This window comes from Molothrus ater, chromosome 1 (genome assembly GCF_012460135.2).
Source record: "Molothrus ater isolate BHLD 08-10-18 breed brown headed cowbird chromosome 1, BPBGC_Mater_1.1, whole genome shotgun sequence".
Lineage (NCBI taxonomy): Eukaryota > Metazoa > Chordata > Aves > Passeriformes > Icteridae > Molothrus > Molothrus ater.
Window position 1 is genome coordinate 64577283 of NC_050478.2, and position 14500 is coordinate 64591782.

Sequence of the window (14500 nt, forward strand, 5' to 3'; positions counted from 1 at the left end):
GGCAGAAGGGAATTGCATTGTAGCTGGGTGGCGGGGGGAAAACGGGGGGCGGGGGAAGAGAGGAGAGAGAAAAAAAATTAAAAGGAAAAAAGGAGCGGGGCTGAGTCTGGAAGCGGGTCTCGCCGCCCAAGACCCGCACGCCCCGGCCGCCACGCGTGGGTGCAGATCGCGGCGCGCAGGGCCGGGCTGAAGATGCACACGACGCAGAAGGACACCACTTACACCAAGATCTTCGTCGGGGGCTTGCCCTACCACACCACCGACTCCAGCCTGCGCAAGTACTTCGAGGTCTTCGGGGACATCGAGGAGGCGGTGGTCATCACCGACCGGCAGACGGGCAAGTCCCGGGGATACGGCTTTGTAAGTGCCGGGGCGCGGGGCAGGGCGGTGGGCGGCTGCGGGGGGGCATCGCGGGGAAACTTCCGCGGGGGCCGCTGTGAGAGCTCGGGGGCCGGGAGGGGCTACCGAGCGTCCGGCTTTTTGCTTTTCTCTCTTTTTTTTTTTTTCCCCCTTTTTATTTTTCTCTCTCCCTGCTGGGGAGTTTGGATGGAGGCGGAGGGGGTGGGGGGGGAATTACTGAATAAGGAGATTGAGGGGGGGAATTACCCAATTCCTCGCACACCGCCGGCGCGCCTGTTGCTCGCTGATACGGCCGCTGCGGGGTTTATCTGCCGGCGGCCGAGCTCGGCCCGCGCCCTCCGCCCTGCGCCCGCCGCGGCTGCCGGCGCCCTGCTCCGCTCGGCGGGCGGGCCGGGGCCGGGGTCCGGCCGAGGGCCCCTCGGCGCCGCCCGCGGGTACGGCCGGGTCGCTGCTGTGGGCGGGAGGCTTCCCCTTCCCCGCGGAAAGGGATCTAATGCGCGGCATCGCCCGTTAAGGTCACCATGGCTGACAGAGCTGCTGCTGAAAGGGCTTGTAAAGACCCCAACCCCATCATCGATGGCAGGAAAGCCAACGTGAATCTGGCGTACCTGGGTGCCAAGCCGCGGATAATGCAGCCAGGTGAGGAAGCAGCCCTGAATGGCTTTTCTCTCCGTACCTCAGGTTTCTGAAGAGAGTAAAACTTCAAAAAAAGGTAGTGCTGCCCTCCACCTTCCTGAAGTACACGCACAGTTAGGCGTGCTTTGGTTTTGATGTTTAAATGCAGCATGTAGTAATTTTCTGGCTATTTTGCACATGTGCCTTATTTAAAAAAAAAAAGCGATCAAAGATAAAATATCTGGAGTTCCCCAGGAAGACTTCCACAGCTCAAACACTTCATTGGTTATTCCTGCTGCTGGGAATGTGGTGGCGCTGACCATTTACAGTATCGTTGCAGGGTAAGATTGGCCTAAGAGTGAATCGCTTCCAATGTGTGCGGTCTTATTACTACAAACAATATCTTAATACAAACTTCTCAAGCAGATGGGAGCTATTATGCAGATTTTAAAATGAAATGGCTTTTCCTAAGACCACATCTGAGACAATCTGATGTCCTAGCCACTTCCCAGACTGCTGCTTTGCAGCAAGAGTGAGAGGAGCATGGAGTGTGTGCACATTTGTGCTCTAAAGGAGGTCATTCTGAATTCCCCCGTGTTTAGCCTGATGAACACTTGTGCGAGTAATTAAGTGCCCGCCAAGGAAAGACAGGGTTTACGCTAGGGTGTCTGGAGAACAGAAATGAAGTTGGGATTTGACCCCCTGTGCTAAGTCCTGATGAGTAGGGGTGACTTAAATCTTTAAGTCTGTAGAAATTACACAAATACACCGATGAATGGAAAGTACCACACAGTCATTCAGATGTTAAAGTTAGGGATCCAAATGGTGCACCATGTAAAATGTGAACAAAAACTCTGTACTTGTTTAGAAAAAGTCATTTTCCTAAACATCTCTACGAAAGCGTGTGCTTTACTGGTTTAAGTTCTGTGTGTGTGTGTCTGTATGTGTGTATGGACTGTTATATTTTACTTTCTAAGTTTTGGTTCTACAGCCTTTTAGCTGTTGTTACTGCAGACTGTTAGTAAAGGCTCTTACTCTGCGTTTTTTTGTGTGTGTGTGTATACATATAGCATAAATAAGTGGCCAAAAAACACCCATACAGAGAATGCGATGTGTTTTTGTTGGTAGGTTTTGCCTTTGGTGTCCAGCAGCTTCATCCCGCTCTCATACAGAGGCCTTTCGGGTAAGTCTCAATGGGACCTCAAACAGGGGAGGAAAAAAAAATCTTTTTTTAAAAAAAAAGGAAAGAAAAAGTATGATTGTTGAAGGCCTCTTGCAATAGCATCCTTAAAGCTGGCCAGCAGTGCTGAAGCTCTCAGATTTATAAATGTATACTCATAAATGCGCTCACCTTGTCGGTCATGTTCTAAATGCCGCAGCTGAGTCAAGTTGTGTGGGACGTGGCCCTTCCGACTAAGCACTCCAGTCCCACATGACCCTATGATAAAACAAGGAGGTATGACTTGATGCAAGATTGCTGTGCCCCATTTCTCTTTTTTCAGCTTGACTCAATGTTATTTATCTCTTTCTAATCTGACAGGGATCGTTTACAGTTAAGATAACTGATCAGAAGGATATGATGATAAGAGGTGGAATAGTTCTGTTTGGAATTAAACTCTGTAACCAGTAGACTCAAACACAAACAAGCTAAAATGGTGATTAACGATGCATGTATGTTTTTTCATATAGTCAATAGACCTCCGTGTGCTTTTTTTTTTATTTATTACAGTAATGAAGTGGTGTTGATAGCTAAACTGTGTGCTTTTATTTAATTGAAAGAGCTGTAGTGAAAGTTTTTTGGGGGGGATCTTTTTTAATTTTGGTTTTGTTGTTGAGGAGTGACTTTGCCATGGGGAGCAAAGGGCCTTTTTTTTCCTTGCTTTCAAGCTGTAGCCTGTGACTTTTTTAACCATATTTTGTAGTGAGTGCTAAATTGTGTGACTTCTTGATTTTTAAGTAAATCAACATATTGCTTGCATGTTCATAATTTTTGGGAGGTTTGTTCTTGGGAAGGGTGTGGATCTCCTTATTAACAATGTGCGTCCATTTGGGCTTTCTAATTTGAGGGGATTTTTTCTTCAATCTGTCTTTTATATGTAGTGCATTTCTCCTGAATTTGAGTATAAACTATTCCTAAGTGGATCTAACTCTTGCTTTTTATAGGCATATCATTAGGAGTTGAAGTCTGCTTTAAGCTTTCCGTAGCGCCACTTCACTAATGCACAGTGACTGAGAAACTCATTGCAAAATAGTGCCTTTTGCTAATTAATGCATAAGCTAACAATTAAGTAGGGAAAATGTGTCATATATGTATTTTGTTTATTTGGTTAGAATGGCTTTAGAATATCATACTTACCTGTTATTTAAGCAACAACAGCTTCTCAGTAATTTGATTTGTCAGAATGGAAGGAAAAAACAGTTCCTATCCTGAAAATGACAGGAAAAAGTTTTTCCTAGAAACTTCATTTTAAAAGAGCATGCTGATTCTTCCAAGAGTGGGGAGGCTGTAAAAACTGTCTTTTTTTTTTTACCTTGTTATGATTATCCTCTACTGTATTTTGCTTGCTTCTTTGAAGTGTGAGATGACAGTGGGTATGCAGTGATCAGTTTATGATGCCTGCACTAAGGTAGGCAGGAGGCAGAACACCTCTCCAGATCTGTTAAAACACTTGTTGAAAAGGGAACTACTGAATTGTGCAGGGATCAGCTGTGGAGAGACTATTTGCTGAGCACAACAGAAAGGGAGGATCTGTGGCAGTCCCTTGCTTAAAGGACTCTGCAAATGTAGGAGTCTTTCTTGCTTTCCTTACCCAAAGCCAACAATAGATGACATAAACCATATTTAAGTCAGGGAAATCCTTCCAGCAAGCTGAATAAGGTTAGATTTCTAATGCATTGCACATAAATCTGAAAGAATGTTGGTCACAGAGTCATGTATATATGAAATTGGTAATTTTTCATTCATCCTTGGCTGTTGCATTTCTTTTACTATGTGTAAACAACAGAGATTACCAATCCTTCTTCCTCCTCAAAATTTCCAGTGACCTGTACCTTTATCTAAAGTATGTAGTTCAGATTAAGGAGAACAGCATTCATTAGGATGAATGAACATGTTCATTCACTTCATTGAAAGTAAGAGGAGATGTTTCAGCACTTATTTGAATCTCCTTCTGTTGAAGAGTTCACTTTTGCTGTGCAGTTTGCATTGAAATACATGGTCACCCTAAAGCCTTTTTTCTTCCTGTGCAGTTGCACTTTGGAAGTACACTTCCTTAATACGCTGTGTGAAACAGGCTTTAGTGGTGATTCAGTGCCAATACTCAGCTAATCCATACACAAAAGCTTCAGATGTTTTGTGGTTGAGTTTTGGGTTTTTTCCCTAACAGTGCAAATTAGTGAGGTGCTGCCATATTTTGGTACGGTCAGCTGTGTTTTAGAATCACAGAATCATAGAACAGCCTGGGTTGGAAGGGACCTTACAGATCATGTTGTTCCAACCCCTGCCATGGACAAGGACACCTTTCCCTAGACCATGTTGCTCAGAGCTCCATCCAGCCTGGCCTTGAACACTCTCAGAGACGGGGCATCCACAACATAAGGTTTCACATCTATCAAATAATAAACTTAAAATAATTTGATTATGTTACATTACTTTTACTGAGAAGATGCAGAAGTTCAATATTCTGACTTAAGTACAACACAGTTGTGGTGGAGGGAGACAGAAACTAGATTAGCTTCAACGCATGATACATTTAAAATGCAGAGAATTTTTTTTTATTCAGTGCTGCAGAATAACATTTCTTCCTGCTCTTTACATTCAGCATCTATCTTATGGTGATGTGTTTCATAGAAAGCTATTTGATCACAGAATTGGTTATTTATACAGCTTTGTTTTCAAGATTGTTTATTAAAATACTATCCCTGAATTCAACAGGAATTTATGGAGGGGGAAGATGACTTTGCTTCCCAAGATAGCTTTTTGTATTTTGCTGATGTAATTTTTACTTTAATATTGGTGGGAAAATTCAAGGTTATTCAGAGGTACTGCTGAAGGACATAACTGGTGTGGAGATTTTTTTATTTTCTGTCTAAAACCTGTACTTATATCAAAATGAAAACATACCCATTGTTTTCAGTAAGAGCAGAGTTAAATCCAAAATTATTAAGCCCATTATCAAACAGTTAGCTGATACAACATGCTTGATATCTTCCAAGATTTAGGCAAATCTGCCTTTCTTAAGAGAGAAGGAAAATCCCCCTCTTGAGTTTTTGATTAAAAGATCTGTATAATACTAGACTACAGATAGTCTGAAAAGAGGGAATGAAGCTGGAACAGTCAGAAGTTAGCCTGCTGTTACGTCCTCTTAGTGGTTATCAGATAAAAGGAAACATAGTAAGGGTCTTGTATGTTTAATGTTTATGCAACCTATTTCTCTTAAAAGGAGAGCTGTTCATTGGTGAAAATCTGCTCTTTAACTATGCTTACAAAAGCAAACAATGCCATGCAAGGGCCAAAGCAAAACATTTTTTTTAAAGTTGAATATCTAGTTTTTTTGAGAATGTAATGCTGAGAGTTAAAGATGCACTACTCCTGCTGAATTTCTATATGCCACAGCTCTCTGCATTAATCTCAAAAGTCTTCTTTCGTTTGAAATTATCGTTCACTTTATTGTTGCCTATAGGATTATTCTTGAGGTCTTTAGTTAAACGTAAATCTTCTGTTACAACAACAAAGAAAGTCTTAAGGCATGTGGCAGGGATGTAGGTCATTGAATTTTGAGTATCTCAAAGCTACAGTTACTGCTAAAGTTAAATACGGCTTCTATTTTCCTTTATTGCAAAAGCATAAAACAGTAAATACACGTTCCAAAATAAAAACTACTGCCAGGAAAGAGAGCTTAAATCCTGTCAATTTCTCACACTATCACTCTGAAAAGTAAAGCAGCAGCTTTTATTTAAAATGAAGGACACTAAGGATTTCTAGTGTAACTGGGAATTGCTTTTTCAGCTTTTGACCTGGCAGAGCATGAAAAGCAGTTGGGTTCTGAATGGCTGAGATCTTCGTGTCCTGGCCTCTGCAGTAGGTAGAAATTTACTTTGGCCATATAAAGCCATTTTACTTGACTGAAAACAGTTGTAGCATGACAGATGATCAAAAATAGCCCCACTGCAGCTTATGCTGTCAATCATCATGTGTTAAATGGCATGGTGGAGAGGAGCCTGCACAGGGTTTATGTTTATTGTAGGGTAAGATGTAGCAAACAGATAATGTTTCATAACTTCACCACCTGTTAGTTTCTTGGCTTAAAGAAACCAAGTCACAAGAGCTTAAGTAGAAGCACATGTATCTTTCTGTCTTTTTCAAGGATATGGCCGAGTATCCAAGTGTCTTCAGAAAATCTTAGTAACATCAGTTCAAGGCAACACAAGCAGCCTGAAAAGCTTTCTTATTGTCTCTTCTGTTAGAATTACTCTCTTCCATAAGTGCTGAATGTAAAGATTGCTTTGATGTGGTGTTAAATGGACTCTTCGTGATGCAAAAGAGGCTCTCTGTGACTTCAGATTTGTTTTTATACTTCTTTCCCTAAACGCTTAAGAAATATGGTGTAATGTTTATTAGAATTGTACTTGGTTGGTGACCAATACAAAATGCTTGCTTATGCTCATCCATATGGAGAGCTCAGGTAATGATGTGTATTTAAATGCACAGAGCCAGCTTAAGTATGCTTCAAATGCACTTCTGGCTAATCACTTCATAAATTAGGTGAGTGTTAAAAACCCAACTTACGGTTTCGTTTTATGTTTTCTTTCCCTTCCCAATCCCTCCCTATTTGTCACTCTATTTTTTTTCCCCTTCCCACAATAGGAAATGAATTTCATTTACATGTTGGGTTTTTATGATTGTGGTGTTCATGTCTTAAACATGGCAACTGAACATTTCTCTCTGCTAATACTCCTATTCAAGCAACTGAGCTCTTTTTTTTCTGAAAAAGAAAACTAAGCTGTTTTAAAGTCTATCACTTATTTTAAACTACGTTTTGCTATGATTCCAGTTGACAGTGTCCTCTCTGATTGCAAATGTTTCCTTGTTGACCCCTTAAGTACATCTTAAAGCTGTTTTAAAAATGAAACAAAAAATCCCCCAACAAACCTTTCCATGAAATCTTGAATTTGGAGAACAGAAGACACTTTTTACTACTACAGTTTTCATCTGTGCCTAAAGTGTGTTCAAAGGTTGGTGCAGTCTTTAGAGGTGTCTGTAAAGGTAAAGAAAGTTCAGTATGAAATAGCAGTGAATCTGTACAAGAAGTTTTTCATGCATTTATAGAGATTCACTGGCTGGGAAGGAGTTGCATATATGAAGGACTTCTCTTTGGAAATCCAGATGCAAGACAGGGTTATGAATGTAAAAGTATTTTTTTAAATCATAATATAAAATCCAACCATGAGATTAACATGTATGTACACTTGTGTGCTAAGACAAAGATATGACCAGTTTTTAAAACTAAAGGGCTAAGTAAACAAGCCAAGAAAGCAAATTATGTGACTTGGACAAGATAGGAAAGTGTTTACTGATCTATTCAGAATGTTTCTTTCTTAAACTGTAAATTTGTGGTTTTTTTGCTTTTGTTAAGCACCAGATCTATTTAGACTTAATCTTATGCCCACCTCCCAAAAAACTCTATGCTGTATGTCTTGCATAGAAATAAACAAGCTGGCACAAAACAGGACATCAGTGACCTGATAATCAAACAGGTTTGACTCTTGTGTCCTTACGAACTTTTATAAAAGTGTGATGCACATGTACTTAGGAGTCACTGTTATGGATTTTAATAGCATCTATGTAGCTTCCCCTCAATGGCCTCTTGTGACGGAGTGAGCTGCACTATCGTTCGTTTGGAAAGTGTGATTCTTGCTGTGTTTACCACACTTGTGAACTCTATTTAAACTCCTTTGTCGCCTGTGTTGGTTTTTTTTCTTATTTTTAATAAGGGTGACTGAGGTTGCAGAGAAATTAATGTGTGCTGAGTCTGCATAGCAACTTAAGTAGGGTTGCCACAATACACTCTTAACACGCCTCCCTGGGAAGACTTGACATAAAGTCAGAGTTCAATAATTTTGTTGCCTTATTGGCTGTTGTCGAACTCATTACAGTGATGCTGTCAAACTGCTCAGTTACTAATAATAAAAGTACTGCAGGAAGTAATTTTACTAAGAGTAAAATAGTTAAGGGAGAAGAGGGGTAATAAAAACGACTTACAGGTGATTTGAAAAACAAGTTCTGCAATTTTCCAGATGGAATAATCAAGCTTAGTCCTTCAGAATTGTCTTAAAACAGACATCAGTAATGCTGGTACTTTGAATGGCCTTAAAGATAATATCCTCAAGGAACACTGAACACCCCGGCTTAACTCAGCTACAACGCTGTGCTTTGGAGCGATGCATCTCTTCGGGCCAGTGAACTGATAATTGGTCCATTGAGTCAAGTTATTGTGGCAACCCTATGCACATAACAACAACTAAATTGAGTTTGTTTTAGTTCGGAGTATGGATATGACACTTAGGCGCTGACTCGCGTACCGACTCTAACTCCCTCTCCCATCTTTCAACAGGATACCCGCTCACTATGTCTATCCACAGGCTTTTGTGCAGCCTGGAGTGGTAATTCCCCACGTGCAGCCCGCGGCAGCCGCTGCTTCCACCACGCCCTACATCGACTACACCGGCGCGGCGTACGCGCAGTACTCGGCGGCAGCGGCCGCCTATGAGCAGTACCCGTACGCCGCCTCCCCGGCCGCCGCCGCCGGCTACGTGGCGGCCGGGGGCTACGGCTATGCCGTGCAGCAGCCCCTGACCGCAGCAGCGCCCGGCACGGCCGCGGCGGCCGCGGCGGCGTTCGGCCAGTACCAGCCCCAACAGCTGCAGGCAGACCGCATGCAATAGCGGATGGACTCCTGAAGGAAGCTCGCCAGCTCTCTCTTCCTCTTCTCGGCCTTCCAGTAGAAGTAGTTAACAGAGACAATTCGTAGTAACTAAGGAGCTTTAAGGAAAGAGATGCTATTGCGAAACTAAAGATTTTTATTCCGCTGTCTTCATACAGTATGCATCCAAATCTTGTTGTTAGAGGGGAAGGGTAGTGCGGCATGTCTAGTTTCAAGTATCAAGCCAGAAGAAAATGGGGGGAAAAATACTGTACTGTCATGAAAGAGTGGCAGGAGTAGCAATGGGACTTTATCTTTTCAAATGAACAAAAAAGAACCAAAAAAAAAGCAAAGATGTATTTTCTACAGTATCAGGGAAGCAAAACTGCCTTTTATAAGTAAGAAAATGGTATCTGAAAAGTTTGAACCAGGGAAAAAACTTGAGTCAGCAATATGTAACCTTTAACCATTTAAGAGGAAATGAGCTTAAAGCACTGATTGTCCTTTCTAGCTTTCAGAAGTTGTCTTTGTGAGACAGGACCTTGTCACTGTCTCACTGACGGGCACCGAACAACCCAAGGAAGATGGCCGGCTGGTAAGATGGCGGACAGGCACCAAAGTTATTTTCTTCTCTGTCCTCTGGATGAGTGGAACTATGGAGCAAGTGATGTGGAAGTAAGGGGTGCAACAGCTGTAGAGACAATCAATAACACAGACAGTTCTGGACAGAACACATCACTTGTGCTCATGTGATGAGCTTGTCACATCCTAATCCCTCGCCCCATCCCGTTTCACTTTTGGGAAACTTTAACTGCTGGTGTCAGCTATTCTGATTCTAAAATAGGATCAGCCCTTTACTACAACAGCCTTCTCTTTCTATTTATTGCATCTATTAGTAACTTGTGAATAAAGGCAGGAAGAAGCCTAATTAATTAAAACCTTTTAAGAACTGTTTTAAGGGAATTTTCTTTTCTGAAACCATTTGTACAATTTTAATATCTATTTCAGGATTATATTTAAAGTATTTATTAGCAAACATACAGTACACAAGGCAACTTTTTGTTACCAAGACTGCAGTTCCTGAAGGGTTAATGGTATGTGATTTATACTGTGCCTTAATTGTTATGCTATTTAAAAAAAAATATTTATTTTGAAAGTTTTACTATGCTGCGCTCTAAAGAAAGCGACTTTAGATGTGACACTGTAAAATTATGTATTCATCTCATGGTATAAATTATTTAGTAGGCTTAGATGTAGCATATTAAATATTAACCTAATTAACTAAGGATGTTGACTTGGATTTATTTAAATTCAGTATGTGCACTGTATGAGGGTACTCTTAAATTAACACTTTTTTAGGTTTTTACATAAAATATTGCTAGTTCATTCTTTTTCCCTCTACTAGTTATTCATGTAGACCTCTCAAATACATTAGTGCCGTTTTCTCACTCATCTGTATGTAGACTGACTATTTTTCCCTTTGCTAGAAAATGCTGCTTTACATTGTCCTGTGAAACTACAATACTTGCAATTTTTATTCTTGACCGAAATGGAATTTAATATTTTACACTGTATTGGATTTTTTTATACTTGAACAATTTCATACAAGGGAAGACAGGATAGCATTTTTATGGACTTTATCCAATGTCACTGGATTTATTTGAAGTATTCTGAATACTAGCCAGTGTTACAATGTAGACATGACTCTCCTGTGCATATTATTTATTCAGTATGTATATTGCTTTACAACATTTCAGATCTCTTAATCTATTCACTCATATTAAAACAATAAAAAAAATGTTGTCTCATCCTGTCTAGTGTTGTTCTTGCCCAAATTGTCTTAGATCTTGTTTAGTTAAAACTAGAGGGGAAATCTTTTATATAGTTTTCCTGGTCTGTTGCGTGAATAGCAGCATGTCCACTGACTTCAAATACACAGATTGATGGGAACTGTATTACATAGAGGAGATTCTGTTGAGGAGATGGAGAAGATCCATTTGAAGTTTGTCATAAAGTAATTCAGAATGGAAGGGACTTTGGAAGGTCTGAGGTCGCTTATGTCTTTGTCCAGTCAGGTCTTTAAAAATCCCCATGTGGAGACTGCACAACACTGGGTATTCTATTCCACTACCTAATTATTCCCGTTGTGTCATTTTTTTTCTCCCTTCTATCTAACCAGCACCTCCCCTGCTGGTTACAGCCCTAGTCTCATTGTTTGGCAGAAAGCCCAGCCCTATCTTCTTGGTAATCTTCTGTTAGGAACTGGAAAATTGCTGTTCTCGTCCATAGGCTGAACAAACCTCAATGCCTCACCCTCTCCTCACAATTCTCATGCTTCAACCTCCGGCCATCCTGCTGACCCTTCAGTGGAGTCGTTCCAAGTCTGCCAGCAGCTGTCATGTACTGGGAGTCTCTAGACTGGACCCACTATGCCAGCTGTGGTCTAATGAGTGCTGAGTAAAATGGAATAATCAATCTCCTTGATCTGCCATCTGTGCTCCTGTTGATACAGTCTGATGCACTTTCACTGCTGCCAGAATTTACCACTGACTCCTGTGCAGCATGCCCCAAGCCTCCCATGTCCTTTTCAGCAAAGCAGCTAACCAAGCTGTGGGAGTTAGTCCACCTGAGATAAGGAGTGCTGTGTTTGTCCTGACAGAACTTCATGATGTTCCTGTTTGTCTAGTCCTCTGGTAAGTATAGATCCCCCTGAATGGCAGGCCTGATCTCTTGCATGTCAAGTACACCCTCCAGTAAGTATCATCAGTCTCCAGACCTCACTATACTGCATCCCATCTCTTCCTCCAAGCCATTCATAAAAGTATCAGACCAGACAGCTCCTGAAGAAACTCCACTGTAACCAGCGGAGACAGAGCATAAACCCTTTTGACTAATGATTCAGTTAGTTTTTTTACCTAACTAGCCATTTGAAATTGGATACAAGGATTCTGTGGGAGACTACATGGAAAGCCTTGCTAAACTCTAAAGGTAGACAACATTGTCTGCTTTCCCCTCTTTGACAGATGAAGTCACCTCATCACAAGAGACAATTAAGTTGGTCTGGCGTGATTTACCCTTGTAAATTCATGCTGGCTGTTCCAAATCACCATATTCTCCTTCCTGTGCCTGGAAACTTCTGCCAAGATGGCTCCATGGTGTGGAGAGCTTTGTGGATAATTGGCTAGCTGAGAAAGGCCACTTTGATGTGATACCGTTGGATAAGGATAGGGGAAACAAGCTGGGGATTAAGTAGTCAGTGTCCAATCACTGACAAGGGTCATGGTGACCTTTGCTGCACCATGAAGATGGGGGAGAAAATCTTTTGCCAGAAAAATGAAGATAGCCTAGGTAGAATAGCCACAAGAATGTAAACATAGAAACAAAATAATCATTAGAGCATAGAAGTAGGTGTGGTTGATTCATGTGTGCTTTAACCAATAATGAGCTCAGCTTTGCAATATGTATAAGCTTCATTAACACCAATATAAATATGTGTGAGCTATCAATAAACTTTAAGATTTGTTGTTCATGCATATTGTGTGCTGCAATTCTTCCGCTGTTCCAGACACCATGGTTCCATGATTGTTCAGTATTTCCCTAGATTGTCCTGCATGCCCTTTTTCTGAAGATGGGTGCATCATCTGCTTTTCTGCAGTCTCAGAAGATGTCTCCAGTCTCCATGACCTTTCAGTGACGATAGCAAGCAGCCTCAGAATGATGGTGCAGCCCATCAAGTCTAATGGGTTTATGTGGACTGAGCTTCCTCAAGAGGTCCCTGAATCAATCTCCTTCCACACCTGGCAGTTTTTGTCCTTGAACCCTTCCTACAAGCAAAGTGATGTTACTAAAAATCTAAAGGTCAGGACACCTTTTTTGCATACAGTAATTGAACTGGGAAGCAGTCAAGAAGCTGCTCAGATCCAGCTGGTGATGGATTTGTAATCTTTAGGACTACTTAACATTTCAGTGTCAGTCCAAGCCACTAATGACCAAAAGGAGTTGCCACCTGATATCTGAAAGAAGGCTGTGTGAAATCCATGGCAGCGTTAGCCAGTTCTTTGGGGAATGGGGGGATGTTCATACAATCTTCATACTGAAATTCATCACTGCAGCTGTCACACTTACTGTGACTTCAGCAGAAGCACAAGCTTGACTGCAGAATTTGAGCTGCTCTTTCATCCACAAAAAGGGTCTTTTTCATCTGCAAAAGAAGGGAGTAGTGAAATAGAAGGGATAGAAAAGATTTTTCCTGGTCTTGGGGTCAGACTTCATTTCATCATGGACAATTATGAAACTCCAGAACTGGAACATTCACTAACATCCAGGCCTGATGCTGTCGTGGTTCTTTAACAAGTGTTTCAAGCCTGGCTGCTGAGAAGTGTTGCTGAACTGCCTTTTGCAATCTGACCTTAAGATCTTCGACCTGGCAGAGCACACTGTAGTGCTCTTTCTGCTAATAAGTGTGTAAACCCCCAGCAAGGAACTGAGCAGGAAACAATAAATGCTGTTTTCTACTCTGTTCCTCTATTTCCTTGCCCTGGTCTTGCTCCAAGGGGCTTGCCTAGAAGACATGGTATGAAGTAGGAATCAAAGTCAGAAGTGCCTCTGAGAGAAGGGCTGAGCACACTGCTGGCACGCTAACCTTCTCTTTGATACAGGGTGAAGACAGCATCCTTTCCCTACTGATGCATGCCACTGACAATGTCCTTGGGTCTTCCCCTGCCTCTGCCTGGAGGTGACAGACACCCCCAGGGAGGGGTGTGAAGGGGAATGTTTGCTGCCCTGGAGGGGTCTATCTTGTGGTAAGCCACAATGGCAACAAAATAAAAGTTTATGACTGAGCTTATAAAGGTCAATTGCATGCTGGCTCTAACTTGACAGAATAAATAACATCAGCAAAAATGTAAATGTGTGAGCTCCACTAGCAAACTTAGCTTTGAGCACACAACTTGAACATTAATGCTTTCTTTTGATAAATGAGTAGCTGAACAGACCTTTGTACATAAAATACACCTCAGTAACACCTCACATACATGAAATGTCAACAGCTCACATTACCAGGACCAAAATAAAAAAACTGAGAAATAGCAGCACATAATTATTAAATATGTGAACACTCAGAAAAAAGTTAGCATTTTACTTGAGAGATGGTATATATGCAAAAAGCTGCTCACAATAAAATTTCCAGTTGAGTTTCCAAAATCTTCAAGAGAGTTTCTATACCGAAAAGTGACCAGTGCTGAGTTTCTTGCAGAGGGAGGAAGAAGCTGAAACTAGGAAACATTGCTAAGGAATTTGTAGATCAAAAAAGGTGCAATACCTTGAAAGGTTACATTGATGACTTGGCTCCTACAATTGCAGTTTTCCCTAGTATAGTTATTTTCCTATTAACTAGTGAACATAACTTGGCATTGATAACTTCATTGATTCTACTTGTTCTTGGGTTTTTCAAACATGTAGAAGGACTATATTAGGATGAAAATAATGATGCAACCACTCAAAGCACCTCTTAGTCTTGTTCATCAGATGCTTACCCATTTTAAACTGAGCAATTCCCTAGCTATGTTCAAACCCTTGTGAGAAAAATCATTCTATTTTGAACC

General features: G+C 41.4%; 2 protein-coding genes across 2 annotated transcripts in view; one reads left to right on the top strand and one right to left on the bottom strand.

Moving 5' to 3' along the window:
- The window catches only part of ATXN1 (ataxin 1), a 371937-nt gene extending 371644 nt beyond the window's left edge, over window positions 1–293 (bottom strand). Inside the window, exon 1 of the mRNA XM_054514234.1 lies at window positions 223–293. The gene's annotated coding sequence lies outside the window, so the exon portion shown is untranslated. The remainder of the gene's footprint in view (window positions 1–222) is intronic.
- Window positions 77–10705, top strand: RBM24 (RNA binding motif protein 24). Its single transcript, XM_036397972.2, has 4 exons — window positions 77–360; window positions 876–999; window positions 2104–2158; window positions 8589–10705. The coding sequence occupies exons 1-4, from the start codon at window positions 193–195 to the stop codon at window positions 8917–8919; spliced, it is 678 nt and encodes a 225-aa protein (XP_036253865.1). The 5' UTR covers window positions 77–192; the 3' UTR covers window positions 8920–10705.
- Window positions 10706–14500: the final 3795 nt, after the last annotated feature.